Source organism: Lathamus discolor, chromosome 2 (assembly GCF_037157495.1).
Source record: "Lathamus discolor isolate bLatDis1 chromosome 2, bLatDis1.hap1, whole genome shotgun sequence".
In the NCBI taxonomy this organism is placed as follows: domain Eukaryota; kingdom Metazoa; phylum Chordata; class Aves; order Psittaciformes; family Psittacidae; genus Lathamus; species Lathamus discolor.
Genome location: NC_088885.1, coordinates 52,123,240 through 52,145,403, shown reverse-complemented (window position 1 = coordinate 52,145,403; position 22,164 = coordinate 52,123,240). Strand labels below are relative to the sequence as shown.

Here is a 22,164-nt window from a genome sequence, read left to right as displayed (position 1 = left end):
GTTTGGGTTGCTCTATCCAAAACAGATTCTAATGGGAATACACATGGTGCAGAAGAGGACAAAGACCATGACAGAAGCATGGAAATGCATAATAAAAAGAAGAGTTGCCCTGAGTAACAAAGAAATTATGTAAGGATAGAAAATAAAGAAAATTATGAAGAAGTCATGTTCACTGAATTTGATTTTTAGTTCTTTGATTTTAATGCCACCTGCTGAAAGCTTTTAACCCATAGAGAACCCATTAAGAAGATATTTTTGGACAAAATGTTGACCAGGATTCAGGAAAGGACCAGGCATTCTTTTGGCATAACCAATTTTTATCCATTGTGCTTAAGCCAGCTGTTCTTCTTGGCTTCTTCACTTCAGCACCTGCATAAGCATGTTTGACCTTTTACCAGCAAACCGCAACTGACTCAAGACTGACATCAAACAAGGCTGTAAATGGTGTTGGTTCCTTAGTGGAGACAGGAATAGGGACACAAATAAGTGATATAAGAAATTCAGGAACAATTTCTTGGGTTTAGCATAGGGGTCCCTGCAGGAGCTGGCCCAGTCACTCTGTTCAAACTGATTTCAGATGTTAAGGGAAAGCTATTTACTTAGTTGACACAAAGTTTTTCATTCCCTTATCACTTAGTTTAAAAGCAATGGGATTGTATGTATAGTTGCGAACTGTTCTTCCAACAGCAGTTTCCTTGTGGTTGGGTGCGGGAAGCCTCCATTCTCCTTCAGGCGCCATGCCTTGCCTGGTCCATTGCTTATCATTGTGTCCAATTATTTATTGGTGGTGTTGAAAGTGTTTCCATCGGCTGTGTAATATGGTGCCCTCTTGTGTCCAGTCCAAACCAAGTAAACATGGACTAGTAACCAAAACGTGCAGAATGTTGGATTTCATGTCTGACCTGCCTTAATTTTCACATACCTGAAGTCAGGGTGATGGGCATGGCTCTGCCAGACTTCTTTTACAGCTAAACTTCAACACAGTCATACTTCACCAGACAGATCTACCCTGTCTGAAATGATAGGGTAGCATAAAAGGGCTCATGCAATAAATCACACCAAGATAATTGAAATTTTATCCAGAGCTGTATGCACAGCAAATTTTCTTGTTAATATACAAAGATCTCATTCAGTCCCTGCTGACATTTCACTACTCCACCCACGATAATAATAATGAAAAAGAAAATAAGCCCTTTTATATGTTCATTCTCCCTGTCATGGCCGCTAAAAAGTGTAATTTGGTTGGTGGCAAAGAGAAGTAGGCAAGGAAATGCACAGAGGAATCAAGAAAGCAAGCTGTGGGGTCACATTCATGAAAATTTATTCGTGGATTCCTTTTTTTCTCATTGTCAAATGGATTATTACATTTGCCTGTAACACCTTGGGTTATGCCCTCACCTGCATGAAGCCAGACTAAATGAGGCAGAGCCATGCTGCACTGGGCTGTGGCAAGCAGGGAGTGCTTGGAGCAAGAGTACCTGCATGGAGCAGGCAAGGTGGGGACAACCAAGCAGGAATGGTAGCTTACGCTCTCACATGAGCTTGCAAAAACTATGGCAAAAGCCCTGGAGGGGTTTTTTTTTGTACTCGCAGTAAAATCTGTGCCACTGTGTGTTTGGGGCTGCGTCACCCACTCCAGCCACATTGCGGAGCTGGGATTAGCTGATATATGCTACCTGCTGTCCACACTTTGTTTTGACACATGATGAGACCATGAAAAATATGTGGGGTGTGGATAAAGGCATCAAGGGATCATTTCCTGGGAAATTAGTTGTTTGTGGTTTAACTGCTTTTGGCAATTGTGCTGAATGTAGGAAGTTTGTGGCCGGGGATCCAAGGCATGAGTGTATCTCTAGCTGTCTGGACTTGGGTAACCTAGGGGTTTTCTGCAGTTTTCCTGCTGTAACGTCTAGGGTTTGAAGAGCACATGGCATGAGCACAACTGAGCAGGGAAAACGGATGGCAGAGAATTTTTGAGGAAGTTTTCTCAACTCTGAAACGCAGCAAAGTCAGTTCAGTGTGCTGAAAGTCCCCGTGTTGCTGTCATTCATTACAGGGAGATAAACTGAGAGCAGCAAGTGACAAGGTGTATATTTTTACTGTTGTTGTTAGGATTTCACAGCAATTTTGCGATTGGGATGATTTGCCCTGGAAAGAGTCAAAATGGATTTACTCCGGAGGATCTCTCATTCATTTTTTTCCTAATTGTAGTGTCCCTCTTTCCCCTCACCCTCCTTCCTCATGTGTTATAAAAGCAGGTAGAAGCAGTCAAGAGGAGCTGTTTGAAGTTGAAACAAGTTCCCTCTTTCTCACGCGGTCCTTAGCTTTTCATGCCTATGCCACTAAGCCATGATCTGAGCCTATAGAGTTCCCAGATTAGGGGTCTTTGAAGTGGAGTTCAGTCTTACAAATGAGAAGCAGAAGCAGAATTGTACCTGGTTTCAGATTTGGGACTGAAATTTCAAAGGTGTGCTCTGCCTGGATTTCAGGTGCCGAGGTTTTCTCTCAATGTGATTGAATAAGGTGGGTTTTTTTGAGTTTGGATCTTGAAAGTTTTGGGATTAAACAAAAAAGAGAAGCAGACTGGCATTACTTATTTTTATAGTTTTAAGTTTTCCCAGAACTTGGCCTCCTTCGAGCGTCTGACATGTTAATTTAAAAACCTGCATATTGATATGGGAATTTTCCTGAGCTATTACTGTTACTATTGTAAAAGCGGTATATTGATGCACCAAGTGCAACTGCATTGAGATGATGAGCAATTAAAACCACTTCTTGCATAATAAAGCACATTCTATCACGTTGCTCTTACTTTAAATACCAATGCAATGTGTTATACAGCATTTAGCTAAATTGCAGTAAATCACCTATCTAAAGCAGTTCTCCTTTCAGCCTCTCATGTGAAAAAAAAAAAAGAAAAAAGAAAAGCTGGAAACAGTAAAAGGATAATGACCCATAATGCCAGAAAGATAAAAATGGGATTTCAGTTGTCTCCTGGAATTTAAGGCTGTAGCGAAGTTGTTAAAGGCAAGCTGTTCTCTGTCCCCTGTTGCTCCCTTGCATAACCATCACAAAGTATAACAGACTCTTACTTCTGCACTGCAGAGTAGCGAGGCTAAAGAAAAATGAGTTGCTGGTGGGGGCAGGTGGATTGAAGACAAAAGGCAGGGTGGGAGCTGGGGGCTGTGGAGAGTTACAAGTGCCAAGTTACTCAGGGACCAGCTCTCACTGAGGGTGAGGTAAACCTGTGAGTCTGTAAATTCTGTTCACTACTTGTGATCCTTGCTTCCTTCTCTCTCTGTTACCCTAGAGCCAACTGCAGCACCAGGGGACAGGGGACGAGAAACCTTCTCTGCATTTTCTCTCTGGAAAGCATCTTAGTATCAAAACAAGCTTGGCTTCTGTTTTGGGGAGGGAATTTCAGATTCAGTTGCTTATGGGTACGTGCTATAAATATCAAATAGATGCACTGCAGTATGTCTCGAAAGAACAACAGATCATAGCATTAAATGCATCATCACAACAGTCTTCCACCTGAATTTGGGATTGCATCTGTCTGGACACATGAATAGGCTTCCACCGGGTACTGATCGTGCTTTTGTTTTGCATTATGTTCTATGTGGTTCAGTTTTACAGCAATGAGCGAGCACGCATGATCCTAGTGTTTGTCGAACATCGATTCCCCGTGCTATTCTGAGGAGTAAACCACACCTGCCCCAGGGAGTGCAGATCCTGGGGGGGGCGCTCACCTACATGACTCCTGTTTAGCAGATATTGTTCTGAGTGGGTCAATAATCCTGCAGGCCTACTAAATACATGAAAGCAAAGTGAAATAAGTATTTCCCTAAGAGTATCTGTATTCATCCTTTTCCCTCTTCATATCAGGCTTCGCCTTCTTCCTCTTGTTTGGTGCTTCTTGCTGATGTTTTCTGGCTTTTTTTCTGGCAGTTTTTATTTCCTCTGTGAATTTACCTTGTTGTGTCATTTTCCTCTCTGCTTCCATTATTTCCCAAAACCTCAGCTTTTTTCTTCCAGAATCATTCTCTGAAGATAACCGACCCATGCTTCTGCTGCATCTGGCAGGATTAAGAGGTTTTTTAAGGTCTTGGCCCCATACACTGTAGCCTGTTAACCCCAGCTTGTCCTATTCCCTTCCCTGTGTCCCTTAGAAAGCAATATTTTTTTGCAGGAAATCCTAAGTCACCCCAGTCTACTTTCTGTGTGGGATGCTCCTGTGAGCTATGGGGATGACTGTACTGATCCAGTGCTGTACCTGGTGCTGATGTCTGCTCTCCTCAGCTCTGCTGCACGTGGACTGGCTTGCGGGTGTGGATGCCGATAGTCAAAGCAGCGAACACTCCCCACTGCCCAGCCCACAGCCTGCCCTGGTACCTGGTTTGGTCATGATGCCGTTCCCATAAAGACAGACTATTTCAGCATAAACTGGCAGCTTTCCCCAGTCCTGCAAATGTGGGTAATCACTACTAGCCAGTATGACTGCTTCACCCCATGTGCTTCAGGTCAGCTGTGGGTAGTCTAAGTTTGCTTTGTCCAGCTGGACTCTCCTCTTTCGCCCTGGTGTGTGTGTGCTGGGAGTGAGGGCTGTGGCATGTCCAAGTCCACCGCAGCCCTTTCCCCACCTCTGGTCTCCATCTGCTGTGCTGGGGCTCACCTGGCCCTTCAAAAAACTTGTTAGTATGCTAAACAAGAAGAAAATTATTTTTTTAATTCTAATTCCACTGCCTCTTCCTCATGTATTTTTCCAAATGAATACAACTGCAGTGCATGCTGTTGCCAGTCTGAAAATACCAATTCTGTCTGAAAAAAACATCTGTCCTACTGTTGCAACCTTCCTGCCTGTTATCTTGTTAGATGGTAAGTGCTAACCAGTTGTGTCTGATCGATACCTGCCTGGGAGGACTCCAAGAAACCCTTGGCTGGTTCAGGCATTGCCATCACGTCAGCAAAGCGGGGGTCAGCCCAGCTGACTGCTGAGTGCTGCCGTGCATCGTGGTGGGCAGTGCTGCAGGGCTGGTGGAAGGCTTGTGCTTCAGAGGTAAAGTAAAATTCCGAAGACCTGACTGCTCTGGGTCATTAAAAAGCTCACAACAGCTTTTCAGTTTTTGGAAGAGAGCTGGTAGTAGCATCAGGCTCTTGGCTTGTTTTCAGCTGCAATAATTGGCTTCCTTGGGTTGAATAGGATGTGGTGTTTTCACTTCTTGCAAAGCTCAGAGGACTCCTTCAGGATTTCTGACACCACTGTAAAGCCCATTAGATGCAAGGTACCTGCTAGCTGCTGTGGGGTGTGCCAGAGGTCACGTCTAGCAAAGACCTTCCTACAGGAGCAGGGATGAGAAAGAGTGCCAGTCGTCCCTCGGTGGCCCCGTGACATTCGCCGTGCCAGTACAGAGCTCCAACCCAGCAGCATATGTGGACCAGTGCAACGTGACCTCAGGCCCCAGGGAGCGATGCAGGCTTGTTCCCGCCGGGTGTGCTGCCGTCTGCTCTCTTGACACAGCATAATTTCTTTGCCAGACTTGATAGTCCTGCTGGTATCTGGAGACTCATTTATCTGAAATGGTTCAGAACAACTTCAGGACTTAAATTTCCTTTTATTCACCAATCTTCCTTAATCTTAGGGATTGAGAATGATAATTCCCTTAACGCTGACTTTCATCAGACTGAGACTCATTCAATTATCTTTCATGTCTGTTCATCTGAAACTGCAGGACTTGAGAAGTTGCCTTTTCCTCTAAGTCTGTGGCTCTAAGCAACTGAAGCTGTCCTAACAGTCCTGATACTACCTTCTGCCTTTTGCTGACTCTTACTGCTGACTCGCTGCATCAGAATTTCGTAACTTTTTTTTTCTTAATGCTTTTCATTTGTCACTTGCTAAACTGGTAACAAATTACAGTTTCACTAAAAATATTTTTGAGAGCATTATTCTGTTAAGAAAGAATCCCATCATTTTGTCTTGTTCCATCCTGAACAAGAGGCCAGTGAGCAGAGCTGCCAGGCTAAGCAAACTCACGTGTGTGCTGTTCCTGTTGAGGAAGGGACAAGAGCTAGTGCAAGGAACATGAGCTCCCTGTCGCTAGACCTTTTTGCTCTGCGTGTGTATTCCTGACTGAATTTGATACAGATGTGTACAGAGAAGCTGGGAAGCTCTGACACTGCAGATATATCTTTGGTCTTAGCTTTTCTCATTTCACCTGTTCTACTTAGCAGGCTTTTAAGACTTTCTGCCAAAGTTCCCCCATTCCTCTATGCTGACTCTGTACCATTATTTCTAATAATCAGTACTTTCTTGAATCAGTCACACCCGTAAGCCTGACTACATACCTGTGTCTACACTCACAGACACATAATATATCCTACCAACCACACAATTTCCTGGAAGTTGAAAGAGTGGCAAGAAGTTGGTCAAGTGAACTCTGCTGTTAAAGAAATGGAATACATGGCTTTATGCCTGAAAGTTACAATTTTCAGCATCATTGACACTGAAAACCAGCCCCAAAGAAAGGCAGGTATAAAAAATGAGATGCAGTGATGACCTTTATCAGCTGTGGTGACAACTATAAATCAGGCTGCAAATTCTCATCAGCTCGCTGGATAGAATTCATTACAGACAGAGGTTACTGCATTGCTTTTTGTCTTTGATTGAGGTTTGTCCCATTTAAATAAATGATCTTGCACTGGAACGAATCACATGTTTCAAACAGAAATCCGGGAATATTATTCATCGATTCTTTTGAGGACTAAGATAATATGACATACAGACCAGCTAAACCTCATAGTGTTTTGCTTGGAATATAATGCAGATCAATTTGTTCTTCTCTTAAGCAGACCAATTTTCTGTTCATTAATTCAGATGCTGTGTTGATGGCTTGTATTGAATATAATAGCAAGATTTACAGCCCTAACAAATCAGCACTGCTTCATTTATTCTTCCTTATTTGTACCAGAAGTACATGCAGCAGATTTGCACCTGATTTTAAACTTGTTACACTTTAACAAATAATGGAAATTCTTTCATCTCCTACTTCCAAGTGTGGAGCAACTTTTATGTAATCATCTTGAAGTTTCACAGTTTGTTAAAATGTTAGGGTTTTTAGAGCATAGGGACCAATAAAATTTTAGTAGCGATGTCATTATGGGCAGTAATGTAACTTCCATCAGTTCATGCAATACTCAAGAAACAGCTACCAAGTATTAGCAGCCCCGCAGACTCATTAGATTAATAGGGTACTTACCTGTGTACTGAACTTTTCATTGCTAGTTTTTTCTGCAATTATGAAATATCCTAAGAGGCTTACAATTATCTAGATGCTTAGATGGCCATATTAAAACATGAGTTTTCTGTCTGAACTTAGTATGCAGTTAGAAAACATTCTGTGCTGTCGACATAGGGTGACAATTAAAGCATTAATCTTTTTCAAAATGTCTCATAATTGCATGACACTCTTTGTCTCAGTTTAGTTATTCCAGTTACTGCTGGAGTACCTCAGAATTAAAATTTGGACTATAGACTTTCCGCATATAACTTCATCCTTAGTGGCATACGGATGATGCTTCATCCTTAATGGTATAAGGATATAAAGGCAAGGTGTGCAGGAAGCATTAGTGCCTCTTATTGTATCACTTCTGTCCTGGGTTCAGCAGTAGCAGGAGTTTTTCTCCTTCTTAGTAGCTGGTGCAGTGCTGTGGTTTTGACTTTCAGCCTGGGAACAGCACTGATAACACCGATGTTTTTAGTTGCTACTCAGTAATGTTTACTCTGACCAAGGACTTTGTGAGTCTCATGCTCTGCCAGGGAGGAGGGGAAGCCGGGAGGAAGCAGAGGCAGGGCACCTGACCCAAACTGACCAAAGAGGTATTCCATACCACAGCACGTCATGCCCAGTATATAAACTGGGGGCAGTTACCTGGAAGGGTGAGATCACCGCTCAGTCGGGCTGGGTATCGGTTGTCGGGTGGTGAGCGGTTGTATTCTCTTCCCTTGTTATTTCCCTTCTCATTATTATCATTGGTGGTAGCAGTAGTGGTTTGTGTTACACCTTAGTTACTGGGCTGTTCTTATCTCAACCTGTGGGAGTTACATTCTTTCGATTCTCCTCCCCATCCCTCTGGGAGCCGGGGGGGAGGAAGCGGGGGGAGTGAGAGAGAGAGACTGCATGGTACTGAATTACCGGCTGGGCTTAAACCACGACAACTTCCTAAATTGTTAGCATAGAGGCATTTTTAAGGATCTGGAAGCTGGAAGTTAAAAGTTGTATATAAGTTGCTGCTGGATCAGACCTCAGAGATCATTTGCATCATCTCTTCTGGTGTCTGGGTCAGGACAAGAGCAAATGCTTACAGAAGAATTTAAAAAGCAGGTGAATTTCTCAAGATGATGATTCAGGATATACTTTGAGTCCCTCAGAATCACAGGTTCAGGGGCTTTCTGAAAAGTGTCTCGCCTCGACACCCATAGTCTTCGATGGATTTTTCTTCCATTGTTCTAATTCTTGTTTGGACCCATAGGTGGACCTGGCACTGTCTCTACTCTGTGACTGTGACTTCCACAGACTGTTTACTTTATGCATGAAGAAATAATCCCTTTTATTTGTGTTGGATCTGTCACTGGCTGGTGTAATTTAATGCCTCCAATGTTTGTTTTGGAAAAGGCAAGGAACAAGAGTTCATTATTTGTCTTCTTTATGCTGCCTATGACTGTTTTGATTTCTGCTCTAGTTCTGTTCAATTGGTTCTTTCCCAGGTTTAAGAATCTTAGCTTGTTCAGCCATAAATTGTATGAAGCAATATTTTAAGGTCCAGAATATCATCAGGCATGAAACTGCCATGCTCTTGGACAACACTCCAGAGCTAATTACAAAATTTTAATACTGTCAAATCGCAACAGGAGCTCTCTTCATTATTCTGGTGTCAAATTATCTAATTTATGTTTTTACTGATGATCCAAGGTATTAATAAAATTTATTCCATAATTGAAATAAAGAGATGCTTTCAGAAATTTGCCCATGAGCCTGAATGGCTGCTACTGTGATTTGGACACTGAGAATCTGAAGTCTCTAAAATCATGCTGTTTGGAGAGGATCATCTGTGTTGCAGGAACCATTTGGTCTCGCAGAATGTGATTCATCCCAATCTCAGGAAAGATATTTTCTTCCTACACTTACATGTAAAACTGTGATACGTAGGAGATGACTGTTTTTATTGATAGTAGTAAGTAGAGTGTTGAAGCTTTTCATCTGCACTTTCAGAGCACTTTTCAAAGGTGGTTAATGACTGTGAAGAGAATTTGTCATCACCAGCTTAGAAATAAGTCTGAAACACAGATAAGGAAGGAGTATGCTAGGTCTGTACACCAAAGTTTTGAAAGACTGGGACTCTGGACCTGGTCATGTCTTCAGCAGGTTACTCCGAGCTGGGCAGTGCACACATATGTGGTTACAATAAGTTGGGTCTGTGCTTGTATCCTGCGGGATTTAAACTCACCTTTGACTTATCCCATCACAACCCATGGATAATGTTTAACCATTCGTGTGTCCCTAGCACTTGTGGGATGCACTGTGATAGCCACCCCTGGGGTAAACCCAGTGAGGGCAGGCAATGAGGAATTGTTTCCTTAACTAAAACTGGAGGCAGAAGTTCGGTGGGATTCATCAGTTCTCAATCTTCTTTTAGCCAGGTTGCAAAAAACTAGCAACCCTACTCTTGTAGCATGCTCGGGATTTACGTCTTATGTTTTATCTGTGGGGCAGCACGTGTAAGTACTGATCAGACTTGAACTTCAGTTTATGACATCTGACAAGATGACAGTCCTTTATTATTGTCATGTTTTTTTCATCCTGAACCTTTGACCTGCTATCCAACCCTCATTTGGAGTTTCTTTCATATGTCTACACCAGCCTTTCTGTCAAGTAAGCTTTGAACTTTGAGAGCTGGAGACTGTCTCCTGCCTGTGCAGCAGGCACTGGAAGGAATTCTTGTCCTTGTCCAGATGTCCTGAGTGCTGTAGTAGTCCCAAAGTGCAATAGGAACAAGCTTCTTTGTCTTGTTCCATGTGGAAGTGGCAATTTCTTACATGCATCTCCTTCTGGTATAAGTTTGTAGGACAAATGGCGGAGTTGGAAGATCTGCACAATATAAGGTTCCAGAATCTGCTTTGTTAGACGGGGATTTGCCTTTACCTTTCAGGGACTTTCCAGGCATCTGGATTATTAAACTCCTGCAGAGACTGAGGATCTTGAAAACCTTTAAGCATTAGGAATGTTTTTCAACCTTCTTTTTTTCTACACTAATAATATAGCAAGCTGTGTATGTACTTTCAGAAAAAGTCACACTCTTGCATTCAGCTCTGGGAAAGTGAGGCAGAATAAACATTTGACAAACACTAACCATGTTATTTAGTGACTAGCCTGGAAGCCATTTTGACATCACACCAATGGCTGTGTTAAAAAAATGTGTTCTTTAGAGGGAAGTTCTCTGCAGTACTTTTGGTTCAAGTCCATAGTTGGCTTCTACACAAACAGACAATTCCAAATTTCCTTAATGTTCTTCTCTTTTCTTCCTTGTAGATAATGAATTCATTTATAGAAACCAGAATGGCACAGTGATTCTGAGGAATGTCGAAACTAACAATTCAACAATATTAATAGAAAACAAAAAAATTGTAAGTATTCTCCATAATAAGTAGCAGAATTTCACAGTTCTTTTGCAGTTGGATCAGTAAAGCAGAAAATGACTTGGGGTTCAACTTCATGTATTGTCAAGAAGCAATACACTGGTAATGCTATGGGCTACACAATGATAATGTGAAATTGAACTCCAGCTTTTGTTATTATTCTGCAAACTCAGTTTCTTTCATACTACAGGAAAGTATCATATAGATATTTGAAGTTAGTCTTGCATACAATATATAATTGAAAGATGCATAATTCTCATCTTTGCATGCTTAATAGAAAAGACAATTGGTATAATATACTGTGTGTTGGTAGCATTCTCCACATTCCTTCATGCAAATGCTTATTTTTTAATTTGTGCGTTTGCTGATTTTTCTTGCCTAATAGTTGAAATGTAATTTCAGTGTTGTTAATGAGTAGGCTTGATGAATGGAACTGGAGTTGCATGTGACAGCAACCCTAAGAAATTACTGGGAAAAGAAGTTAGTAGTTGGCTATTAAAATGAATGAAAATAAAATGAATTCACAGCTGATACAGAGAATTATTTATAATGATGAAAGTGTTTTTTAGCATTGTTTTTTGTAGTAGATGAAGCCAGCATTTTGGCAGAAGTTAGTACATCAAATGTCAGAGTGTTTTTAATATTTCCACCAAGAAGTTAACTTCCAAAGTAAATTATGTGTGTTTTGACAATGAGACATGAATCATGTCATTGTGGTAAAAAATGTCACTTCTGCAGCACCTCTCTAAGGGTTTGATTAACTTGGGATGGTTTTGTTGTACTGTATCTTTGTAAAACTACAAAGGTAGAGGATGGCTAACAGAGATTTATCTTAATAACCCAAGATTTGCAGAAAACAGCTTTAAAAACTAAAAGTAGATCCACAAGAAAACTATAAAACTACATTCCAGGTTGATTTTATTTTTCTGTATATGACTCATACAAATCTCAAGAACAGTATTAATTCTTTTTAATGAGACAAAGAATTTATCACTGGATTATTACTGCTGGACCCAACTTTAAACTTCACATATTGCCATTTAACCTTCAACCTACGCCATATAAGCAATCCTCTTTTACTAGAATGTAACCCCTTTCTTTCTGCAAAGGGTCAAGGAATGGGCTAGCTTCCTTTAATGTCAAAGTCTGTTGAAGTAAAACTGCTTCCATTTGTCCTCTGTTTATTTCCCTGGGTTTTAATTTTTGTAAGAAAAGTGCAGTGTTACAAGATAATCCTATTTTTCATGGCATGGCCACTCTACTGCCTATTCTACCCTTGCTCCTCTGCCTTCTCAGTAAATAAATCTGCAAAATATCACCTCCACGTTTATACACAAAGTTCTGATACAAGAGCTGCTGTTACATCTCATCCAGGCACATTGTCTTTGTCCTCTTTCTTCCCAGCACTGGGTCAGAAAAACTTTTGCTGCCTTGGCATGTTTTACTTTTGCTGTATTATAACAATAAATAAAATCTGTCTTCATGATGACACTGCTGGCTCTCCCCTGGTACTCCTCCTTCTGATCCATGCTGGCCCATCTGCCCATTAGGTTGCCCAAAAGATAGATGCCCTATACCTGGAAACATTCAAGGTCAGGCTGGACAGGGCTCTGAGCAACCTGATCTAGTTGGAAGATGTACTTGCTCATTGCTGAGGGGTTGGACTAGGTGACCTTTAAAGGTCCCTTCCAACCCAAAGCATTCTGTAATTCTATAATCAGCCCTCTCTGCCTCTGGCTGTCTCATGGGTTCTTCATGCACTGCCTTCACCCCCACTGGCCTTGGGGAGCTCTCTCCCAGCGGGATGCTGCAGCCCAAATTCCCCCTTCCATTTTGCTCAATGGGAATCTCCCAAGGATTTGCATCTAATGTGTTAGGTGAGAAGGTGAGATTTAAAGAACAGTGTATGAGGGGCATGTTAGTGGTATCTCTCTCTGACCTTGATGTCATGTATGCCAGTAATGTATTATGCTGAAACACACCAGAAAGGAGAAATGCCTGCACTATAAAATGATAAGTGGAACAGAGAAAAGGCAAGTCCTGACAAGTCTGAGATATTTTGGCATCTTTTCTTGTCAGCAAGCCTTGAAGCTCAGCTTTTGGCAGAGCCCAAGTCAGGGTGCACCTGGAAAGCTCTATCACCACAGCATCCCAAAGAATTTTTTAACTGGGGAAAATAGGATAATTTTCCTACTATTGTGTTAACCAGGAGAGGTAGTGGTGTTTCTTTATATTGATTTGCTCCAGCAGGTGTTTACTGTTATCTCCTTCACTTTAGTCAGTGGCTGCAGGTGATGAGAGGGAATTAATACTACCTGCTGCCCACAGCTACCTCAGCAGCCATGGTGCACTAAGTTTGTAAGGAAAATTCTGGGGTTTTTTTTTTGGTGATAGCTGCTTGCTCAGAGTCACAGCAGTGCAGTTATTCTTTCTGTTAGGGAAGCATGTAAGTGTCCACACTACATTTCTAGGTTTGAAAAGAGATAGGATGCGTAATTTTTCCTGGTCCTGCAGTATTCTTCATTGTTAGAAAGATGTCATAACAATTAGTTCTAAATGTCATTGAAAAGAATACTTGTTTCAATGTTTGATTTATTTTCTAGGTCTCTTTAAAGGCTATTCGATATGAAGTATCGCCTGACCGGGAGTATGCACTTTTTGCTTTTAATGTTGAACCAGTAAGTAAATAGATTTGATTTCAATATACACATCCACGGACAAGTTTTTGGTGGTTGGTTTTTTATTTTTCTTCCTTCCATTTCTGTGCTAGTAAGATGATATTTTAAATTAATTGTTTCCTGCGTAACAAAGTAACAAAAAACCCTCACTTAGATATTCTGAGAGCATGTCATACTGCCATCTAGTAGAGGAGAATGGTATAAATTACACCGCAGAGGAAACACTGTCATTGCCAGTCTGGGAGGGGGATTGTAAATGCATGTCTTTGCTAGAAGGAGTTCTGTTTCTCTTCTGTGATATTTTTTTCCATGGTGCCTTTTTAGTCACACTATAAATTTCTTCCCCAGAACAAAAAGCAACTGTCACCATTCCCAGAACTGAAACAATACATTAATTATAGTGTCACCATGCCCAGTGCTGCAGTTAGGGTTGAGCTATCACTTTCATTATAAATCCATTTCTTCAGAGGTGTAAGTATAAATCATTTGTAAGAAATCACCATTGGGTTACGACTAAGTTTTAAATTAGGGCTAATTTTCTACCAAAGTTCAAAAGAGAAAAATGTAATGACACATTTTTGAATGATGACTAAAGAATCAAATACATGGGAAGCAGTTCTTTGGCATGAAGAATTTTTATTTTCTTTTTAAATTCTGCCGGTATAAAACCTGAAATGTTTGAATGATAGCTATGTTGTACTACTTGGATAAACTATAAGCCCTATATATATTGGTTCCATAATCTAGAATTGCACCACTTCCTCAAAAAGAAAATAATTCATTCACTAGTAACAGTAATTTTTCTTCCATAAAATAAATCAAGTTTCAGCTGCTAACAAAGGAAATTTGTTGGTCTTTTAGGCTGTAGAGGTTGTGGCTCTGTTGCTCATCTGATTTCTCTGCTGTCATCTTTGGAGTTATTCCTCACTCACAGTGCTATAAAAGTCAGGAGAACCATGCCTGGTGTTGGAAAAAGTTCAAATAAAACTGTTTCAGAAACTTTAGGGATAACTCATAATAACTTCTTCCTGGGAAAACATTGCTGGTGTGACTTCACTTACCCGAAGCTTAGCAGAGCTCTGAACGGAGATGGATGTGGAAGCATTACATTAAATCTAAACACGGGGTTGACAGCCTAATGGCCCTTAAGCAAGCAAAATCTTTGCCTGAAAGCCCCCCTGCCTTGTGTGCCAGAGGTGTTTTGTAAAATTTAGTTCTTTTAGTGGAGATTGGCCTTTGGCTGTGAATGCCCTTTGCTAACTCTGCTCAGATGCATTGTGCAAGCTGGAAGAGCCCTGAGCGGAAAGGGTTCCTCAGTTCCTCTAAGAATGAGATAAAAATGTCCATAATGACAAAAAATATAATAAGAGGGGAAAAAAAGTCATTCCTTAAAAGCATTACTAAGAAATTCACTCTTTATTCTCAACCTTTATCTACTGAAAGGACTGCATACTCGGAAGATCTGCAAGATGCAAAGTTACGCAGGCTTTTGTAGCCCAGACTCTGTGTTCAGCCTGCAGAGGACTGTTTGATATAGGCAGTAAAGGAGGAGGAAGGCGGATGGGGATAGAAAGGTTAGGCTGGACATGTTCTGTCTGCATCCTCCTCTCTGTATTTCAGCGTTTCCAGGTCTCTGGATTTGAGGTATGAGCAAAACTCTGATTTGTGGTGCTTTAAGTGCCTGGCTGAAGAAGAGAGAGCAGCACACAGCCAGGTGCTTGCTTCCTCACCCCACATCCTCTTCCAGTAAGGAAAATCAGGGTGGCAAGCTGAAAACATGACCTTTGGGAAGATTTCAGGGTGTGAAATATATTCAGTATAAGAGACCACTGCAAATTGTGCAAGTATTCGTATATGAGTTTATGATAGCATGAGTTTCTGAAGTAGTCTTCTGAAACAAAACAGAACAAAACACAGAACAACCCGCCCTCCTTTTTCCTTTAAGATCCATGCTTATGAAGAATACAAAGATATTTTTTAATGGGAAACATACTAATAGAGGGGTAGTAAAAATTCCTTCCTGAATATTGCATCCTTAAGCCATGATGGGTGGCTCTGTGTATTAAAGTTGCGATAACTGTTAAATTACTAATTCAGGTTTCTTCTCACTTGGTATGCAGACTGTGGCTACAAATAATTGCATGTTCGTTAGCTTTCCACATTTTCTGCATTTCAAACTGTATTCTTGGACAAAATTCAGATTCTGCTGTTTTCTGCAACACAAGAAATTGATTAGCAAAGCCTTGGGCAATTTGCCCTTGTTGCAAAGTCAAAAGGAAATTTCAGGTCATGTATTGGCAAAAGACATTTGTTTAAAGTTTAAGTCTACAAATACTTCCAGAAAGGAGACTTCTTGAAATTACTGTGTACTTACAAGTGTCAGAAAGTGTTGCTTTATTTTTTTCCTTTTGAAAGTGTGATGTGCTGCCTTTTAATTGTGACTATAGATGTTTTCATCAATTTTTTTACACAATACCATTGTGCTGCATTTATATATGTGTACAGTATCTTAATATACATAATATGAATTAATCATTTATGTGAATTCTACTATTAATAGATTCAGCCCCTATTTTTAATACCAGCTAGAAATAAACATCAAAATAGAAAAGTATAATGTGTCACTCCAATGAAGTGAAATACCATTTTGTTTCTTAATGTCACAAAATCTTTTCCTGCCAGTAATGGTTCCATCCAAGTCTATTTTTCTTTATTTGCACAGAAACAACTCTGCTCAGCGTTCGTCTGGGTAATGGCACTGACATCCACATTGGAATAGCATGGCCCTGAACTGGCAGGCACCTCTTTCGCAAAGATATTGAGGCAACTGATGTGTGTTTTCCTGTTGTATCACTTCATCATCTTAGAGGATGCTGAATTAAAGCATGTTCCTTAAAACATATTTCTTCCAGCAAGCTTGGCAGGCTGTTGTGAGACTGGCATGGGTACATTGTGGGTAGTTGGGCTGTCAGATTTCATTGCAAATGCTTTTTTGCAGTGCTTGTATTTACAGAAGTTTAATCTTTCAGGCAGCAATATTCTAGGTAAGCCTTGTGCTAATAGGGAGCTTTTCTAACCTCGAACACAGAGATTTGTTCTTTTTCTGGAAAGGTCATAGGGAAGGCGACAGGCTTCTTTGTCTTTAAAATACTCTTGCAATTTTTTTGTTGTTTGTTTGGGTTTTATTTCTTTACATTAAAGAAACGTCCAACCTGGGGCTGAAACCACAAGGTGAAGTTTTGGAAAAGCATTGGGGAATAAATACAACCATAGAAAAACTTTGATTTCAAATCATCCTTCACAAAACAAGTGAACAAAACAAGTGGGGCTCTGGCTATAGAGTTCAATAACCCCAAAACACACAGGCACATGGAAATTTATCTGCGGCATCTCAGCAGACAGGTTGCAGAGGGTCAAGTCTCTCTGCTGGTGTCAGGTCAAAGCCACTTTTGCCCAGGACATGGCTCCACTCAAATTGTTGGGGCAGCTCCATGTCCCTGGGGGGACACAGAAATCTCTATGGTGTTTGGGCTGGAATCCCTTTTATGGGTCTCTATAGTTCCAGAAAGGAACTCCTAAACAGCCAAGTGACAAACCACCTCTTGAAGTCAGTAGCATTGCTGTGACTGGGAGAATGATGGTGTAAGAGTAATGATGAGTAACCAGCCTTGTCAGCTTGCATAGCTCTCTGTCATAGTCAGAGTTAACCAGTGGAGTTTGTGTAATGGTGATAAAAGAAATAGAGGAATGTAAATGAGAAGAAAAGTTATTTTCTCGAGTGATGTGGTGAGACATTAAATAGAGAATATTTAATTGCCTTTATTATGAATAACTGTAGTAATGCAAGAGAGGAAATAAAGTGGCTAAGAATTTTCTTAAAGCTATTTGTTCTTCATTTCCAATTTACCAGTCCATTACTATGTTTGAGCTAGTTAAGAGCAATTACACACAGGAAATTCTGGCTGATTAATGCAGACCAAACTGCTAAGTCTTCTGAACAACAATTAGGGCTTGGATACTTTTATAGCTGATACAAAAGATGCTATTACCTTTTTTAGCAGCTAAAAGAATGCACTTTTATAATGCTGAAAGCTGCAAAGAATTAATCATCATTATAATTAGAATAGGCTAAGTTTGGGTTGGTTTTTTCACTTGGATTAGTTTGTGTGGTGAGTTCTGTATTTCTTTTCTCCCTGCATGTTGCTGTAGATCTCATGGGAGTGCTGGGACCAAAGAGACTTTGGAGAGACATAGCCCAAACACTGGACTTTGTATTTAGAAGATGAAAGAAGTGAAAAAGCATTATTTATAGAAAGCAGCATATTATTATTGTTGCTGTTACTTTTTTTTACTATTTGTCCAAGTCCATTTGATATGTGGAATTAACAGGGTTTGTGCTTATGACTCCAATTACAATCTCATCCTGCTTTAATTAGTTGCATAAAAATTAAAATACTATAATGCTCATTATTTTCCAAAACACTAATGGCTATAAATATTAATGAACCCTCATAGCATCCTTTTGAGTTGAGAACTATTATGATAAATATGCCTCTGGAAATTAGACACTGTCATAGCTATCATCAGTAATATCTTGTAGCTATGATATTTATTACTTAATTGAAATGGATTTGCCAGTGGTAGATATGGGTTTGCATAAACTTGTTTTCTTACTGTGGCAATAAATATATTTCAAATTTACTTTTTTTTCGTTCCTAGCCAGCGTTGTTCAGGAACAATAAAAATGTGTAGTGATTACACTCTGTAAAGTGAACACAGTTAGAGCATAAGATAATGCTAGCTGGTGTAGTGATTTGTTTACTTTTTGGTGTTTGTTGTAAATCAGTAGAATTTCTGAGTGGAGCGCTTGAAGGAAAAAGCTTATGTTTATAACTTTCAGATCCTTTTTATCATATGAATGCAGTTTTGAATCTTTGCTGTTCATAAACCAGGACTCCTCTATTGTAAAGCTGCGCAATACGAGCATAGTTGACTATTATCAAAGGCTAGTGGCTAAAACTATTTTCCCATCATTTTCAAGCCTAAACCACTGTAAATTTGTTTACTTATGAGAATTAGTTACCTGTTATTAGGGCAAATAACCATAGTTTCACTTCCTACATAAAAAGAAGAAAAAAAACTCAGTCCCAATACTGTGGAGTTTATACTGGAGTTTATATTTTAACTCCATAGTATTTATATGTGGAGTTTATACTGGAGTTTATATTTTAACTCCATAGTATTTATATATGGAGTTAAAAATACTTTTCTGTTATTACATCCCTATGTATATAGAAAAGATAGGCAGTCTTCAAGCAAACTATCTTATCTTTTGTCTGTTCGTTGGAGGAGTTGTTCAGTGCTTCTGTTATGAGCAGAAGTCAAATTGCTAATGCAATAGTAGAACCACATAGACCGGTCACTCGTCAAATCTAATGATTTGCTAAATTTGGAGTCTTTTTTATGAAAACTACATCTTCAGTTGCTTTCCATACAATAAGTATTACTAATATAGTTCAGCTGATTTTTATTATTTCAGTGAAATGCTTACAACTTCTGAAAATGGCAGCCTTTTTTATGAGTGTCTGTGTGGGGTTTTAGTGAGGTTACTTTGGAGCTCCAGGAATGAAAGTGGGGGCTTCCTTCTTTCTCCTTCTTCTTACGTATTCTTGTCTCTGTTTTCAGTCATATTATTTCAACAGCCAGGATCAGTAGAGTAAATATCTTGTTTAATAATGTGCTTCTTATCCTATTTGTAGTGATAAGGAGAACAGAAGTGCTCCAGCTACATTTACATAACAAAAGCTAAGACTTGTGTGTCCAGTCGTATTGTATTAACAAGAAAGTACTGAGAACATAGTGGGGGGTTAATTTGTGAGTGATAGTTTGCTTTGGATTTGAAGGTGAAGCAGCAGCTATAATTTCACAAAATTTAGAGACAATCATTTATTTTAAAAGGAGAGTGTTGCAGGGCTTTTTAATTATGAATCTGGTCTACTTAAAATACCCTTTGCGAAAGACTGCCTATATTTTCTAATCTCAAAACCATGGTGACTAAATTCCCTAATCTGCTGTTTTCAGTGCAGGCTGAACAGCAAGACAGACAAAGGAGGATTTTCAAAGGCATCAGAGTAGGTTGATCCAAAACCATTTCTACATTTCCCTTTGCTCTTCTGTCAGACCTGGCGGTGGGCATCTCACCCAGGACATCAGCACTTTGTGGTCACCTTGCATTAAATAATCCAGAGGTGCTAATAAATGCAGTCTGAGCAACTGGGACATTTTCCTACTGATTAATCTCATTTCAGGCAGAAGTAACAATATCCTTGTCAGACATACCAATATGCTGAGGTTTTCTGACGTGTTGGTATCAGGAATTGGTTCAGCCCAATTAATATTTGATATCTGCAACGGCACAGAGAGAGAGGAAAGTTTGCCACACAACTCTTGAGGGACTTATGGGTTTTCAAAACTCTATTACAGCGTTGTGCAAACACTATTTTCTCAGGTGTCCTCAGTTGTGCCTTTGGTAGCAGAGCCCTGTCAGTGCCAAAGCTTTTCTGCTGCGCATGCTTACAAAATTAAAAATTCTTGCTATGGGATTGGGGATACCCATTTTAATCGAGTAAACCTGTTAGCAGGTGGTGGGAATGTTTGTTCTGACTGCTCAGCAGTCATCACTCTGTCCAATTTCTGTCACATTGTCTGTTTAGAATAGAAGTTTCTGGACACAGGCACAGGATGGTGGAGCAATAGTTAGTGACAAGTTTAATCCCAGAGCTGTCTTTTGAAGGAGGAACTATGGAAACTAATTTCGTATTGGTAACTTTCAGGACTGATTTTGGACTAACACAGGGAAAGAAATGAGGTTAAACCTATTCTTTATTTTATTTGTTTTGGAGAACCCTCATGGTTCATTTCAAATTTCTATAAACTTCTAGCAGAAAATGTGTTCTTTTATGTAGCCTGAATGGCTCTTTGCTCTTAGCAGCATTCTTCTGCTTTGGCACAGCTCAGTTTAATTACAGAAAAATTTCCAGCTTAAACAAGGCGTTAGAGTGGGTTTAAGCACTCAAATGCATGAATTGCAATGACATTTTGGTAGCTAAATTCCTTGGGCCATGAGGCAGGGGGTTTCTGGTTCAAATAAAGTGTCTGTCATAGTAAAAAAAAAAATAAAAAATAAAGAAAGAAAGTCAAGTGAAATGACATATCCCAAGTCTGCATACTTTTCCTTTATTTTCCAGTCTTAATAAGGGGAAATAATAGGCACTGAATCTCAGCAAAGAGGAATGGGAAGGTGGAGCCTTCTTGTGCCTATTACCCATGGAAAATATGTTTGCACCCTTTAGAGGCAAGTGTCCTGGGTTCAGCAGTAGCAGTAGTTTTTCTCCTTCTCAGTAGCTGGTGCAGTGCTGTGGTTTTGACTTTCAGCCTGGGAACAGCACTGATAACACCGATGGTTTTAGTTGCTGCTCAGTAATGTTTACTCTGACCAAGGACTTTGTGAGTCTCATGCTCTGCCAGGGAGGAGGGGAAGCCGGGAGGAAGCAGAGACAGGACACCTGACCCAAACTGACCAAAGAGGTATTCCATACCACAGCACGTCATGCCCAGTATATAAACTGGGGGCAGTTACCCAGAAGGGAGAGATCACTGCTCAGGTCGGGCTGGGTATCGGTTGGCGGTGGTTGTATTCTCTTCCCTTGTTCTTTCCCTTATCATTATTATCATTGGTGTTAGCAGCAGTGGTTTGTGTTACACCTTAGTTACTGGACTGTTCTTATCTCATCCCGTGGGAGTTACATTCTTTCGATTCTCCTCCGCATCCCTCCAGGAGCAGGGGGAGGAAGGTGGGGGGGAGAGTGAGTGAATGGCTTCATGGCTCTGGGCTTAAACCACAAAAGGCAAGGCAAGCGTGCTCACCCCAGGATCATGTCCTTAGCAGGTACACTAGGAGTGGGATCATCTCAACTCTGAAGGAACTGATGGAGTCACTATGGTTACTTGTGGCCTGCAGTTCTTTCCTGGTGGAAACGTAAAATAAAACCACTTTGGGATCCCAATTTTTAAGCTCTGTTGCTCCCTGTTACTGGGGGATGTATTCAGCAGGAAGTTTGTGCTTCTGAAATGATGATCTGGATGCATTCATAAAACACGATATGATGTCTTTGACTGAACTGGAAAGTGAAGCTCCACCCAACTGGTCTTGCTGCATCCCCACATTCCAGTTTTGCTAGTGCATGCTCCCTCATGCGTTAGCAATGGTTTTAATAAAACTACACCAAATCTCAATTTCTTACTGAGTCTCCATTCCAGGGAGTGTTGTTTAGTGTGATTCTTGCAACAAAACCGCATGAAACGGAGAGCAGTAAAAAATGAGTATGCTGACTTCAGCTGCTGTGCCACCCCTGAGCTTTAACTATTTTCTCTTAAAAACAAAGGATTAAACTCTTTCTGTTCTTCTAATAATGTAGATAAATTGAGTTAGGACTAAACTTTAAGCATCCTGATTTGAGCTGGGAGACTTCAACTCAAACTGCACAGACATGACTGAGTGCAAAATAATATTTCAAGCTAAGTTGGACAGTCTTTCTCATGTAGCAGAGGTCAACAAATTGTATCCTACATTTATTCACAGGCACAGATATACATCAGTAAACTGAAAAGCAAATCCAGTTCCAGGGAAGACCAGAGTAATATCAAAAGTCAGAAATAATTAACCTGTCATGCAAGAGTACATAGGTGTATTATGTATCGGCATCAGCTATCAGCAGTCTTCCTCTGTAAATGTTT

General features: G+C 40.3%; 1 protein-coding gene across 10 annotated transcripts in view; it reads left to right on the top strand.

Annotated features, from left to right (window-relative positions):
• The window catches only part of DPP6 (dipeptidyl peptidase like 6), a 510,591-nt gene that overhangs the window by 352,146 nt on the left and 136,281 nt on the right, over positions 1–22,164 (top strand). For 6 of the 10 annotated variants that reach the window (XM_065666817.1, XM_065666815.1, XM_065666816.1 and 3 more), the window contains exons 4-5: positions 10,584–10,678; positions 13,294–13,368. In XM_065666817.1, coding sequence (XP_065522889.1) covers positions 10,584–10,678; positions 13,294–13,368 — 170 coding nt within the window. Of the gene's footprint in view, positions 1–10,583; positions 10,679–13,293; positions 13,369–14,229; positions 14,697–14,988; positions 15,013–16,090; positions 16,675–17,577; positions 17,637–22,164 lie in introns of those variants that run through there. The other 4 variants (XM_065666820.1, XM_065666824.1, XM_065666822.1 and 1 more) reach the window with 4 other exon arrangements.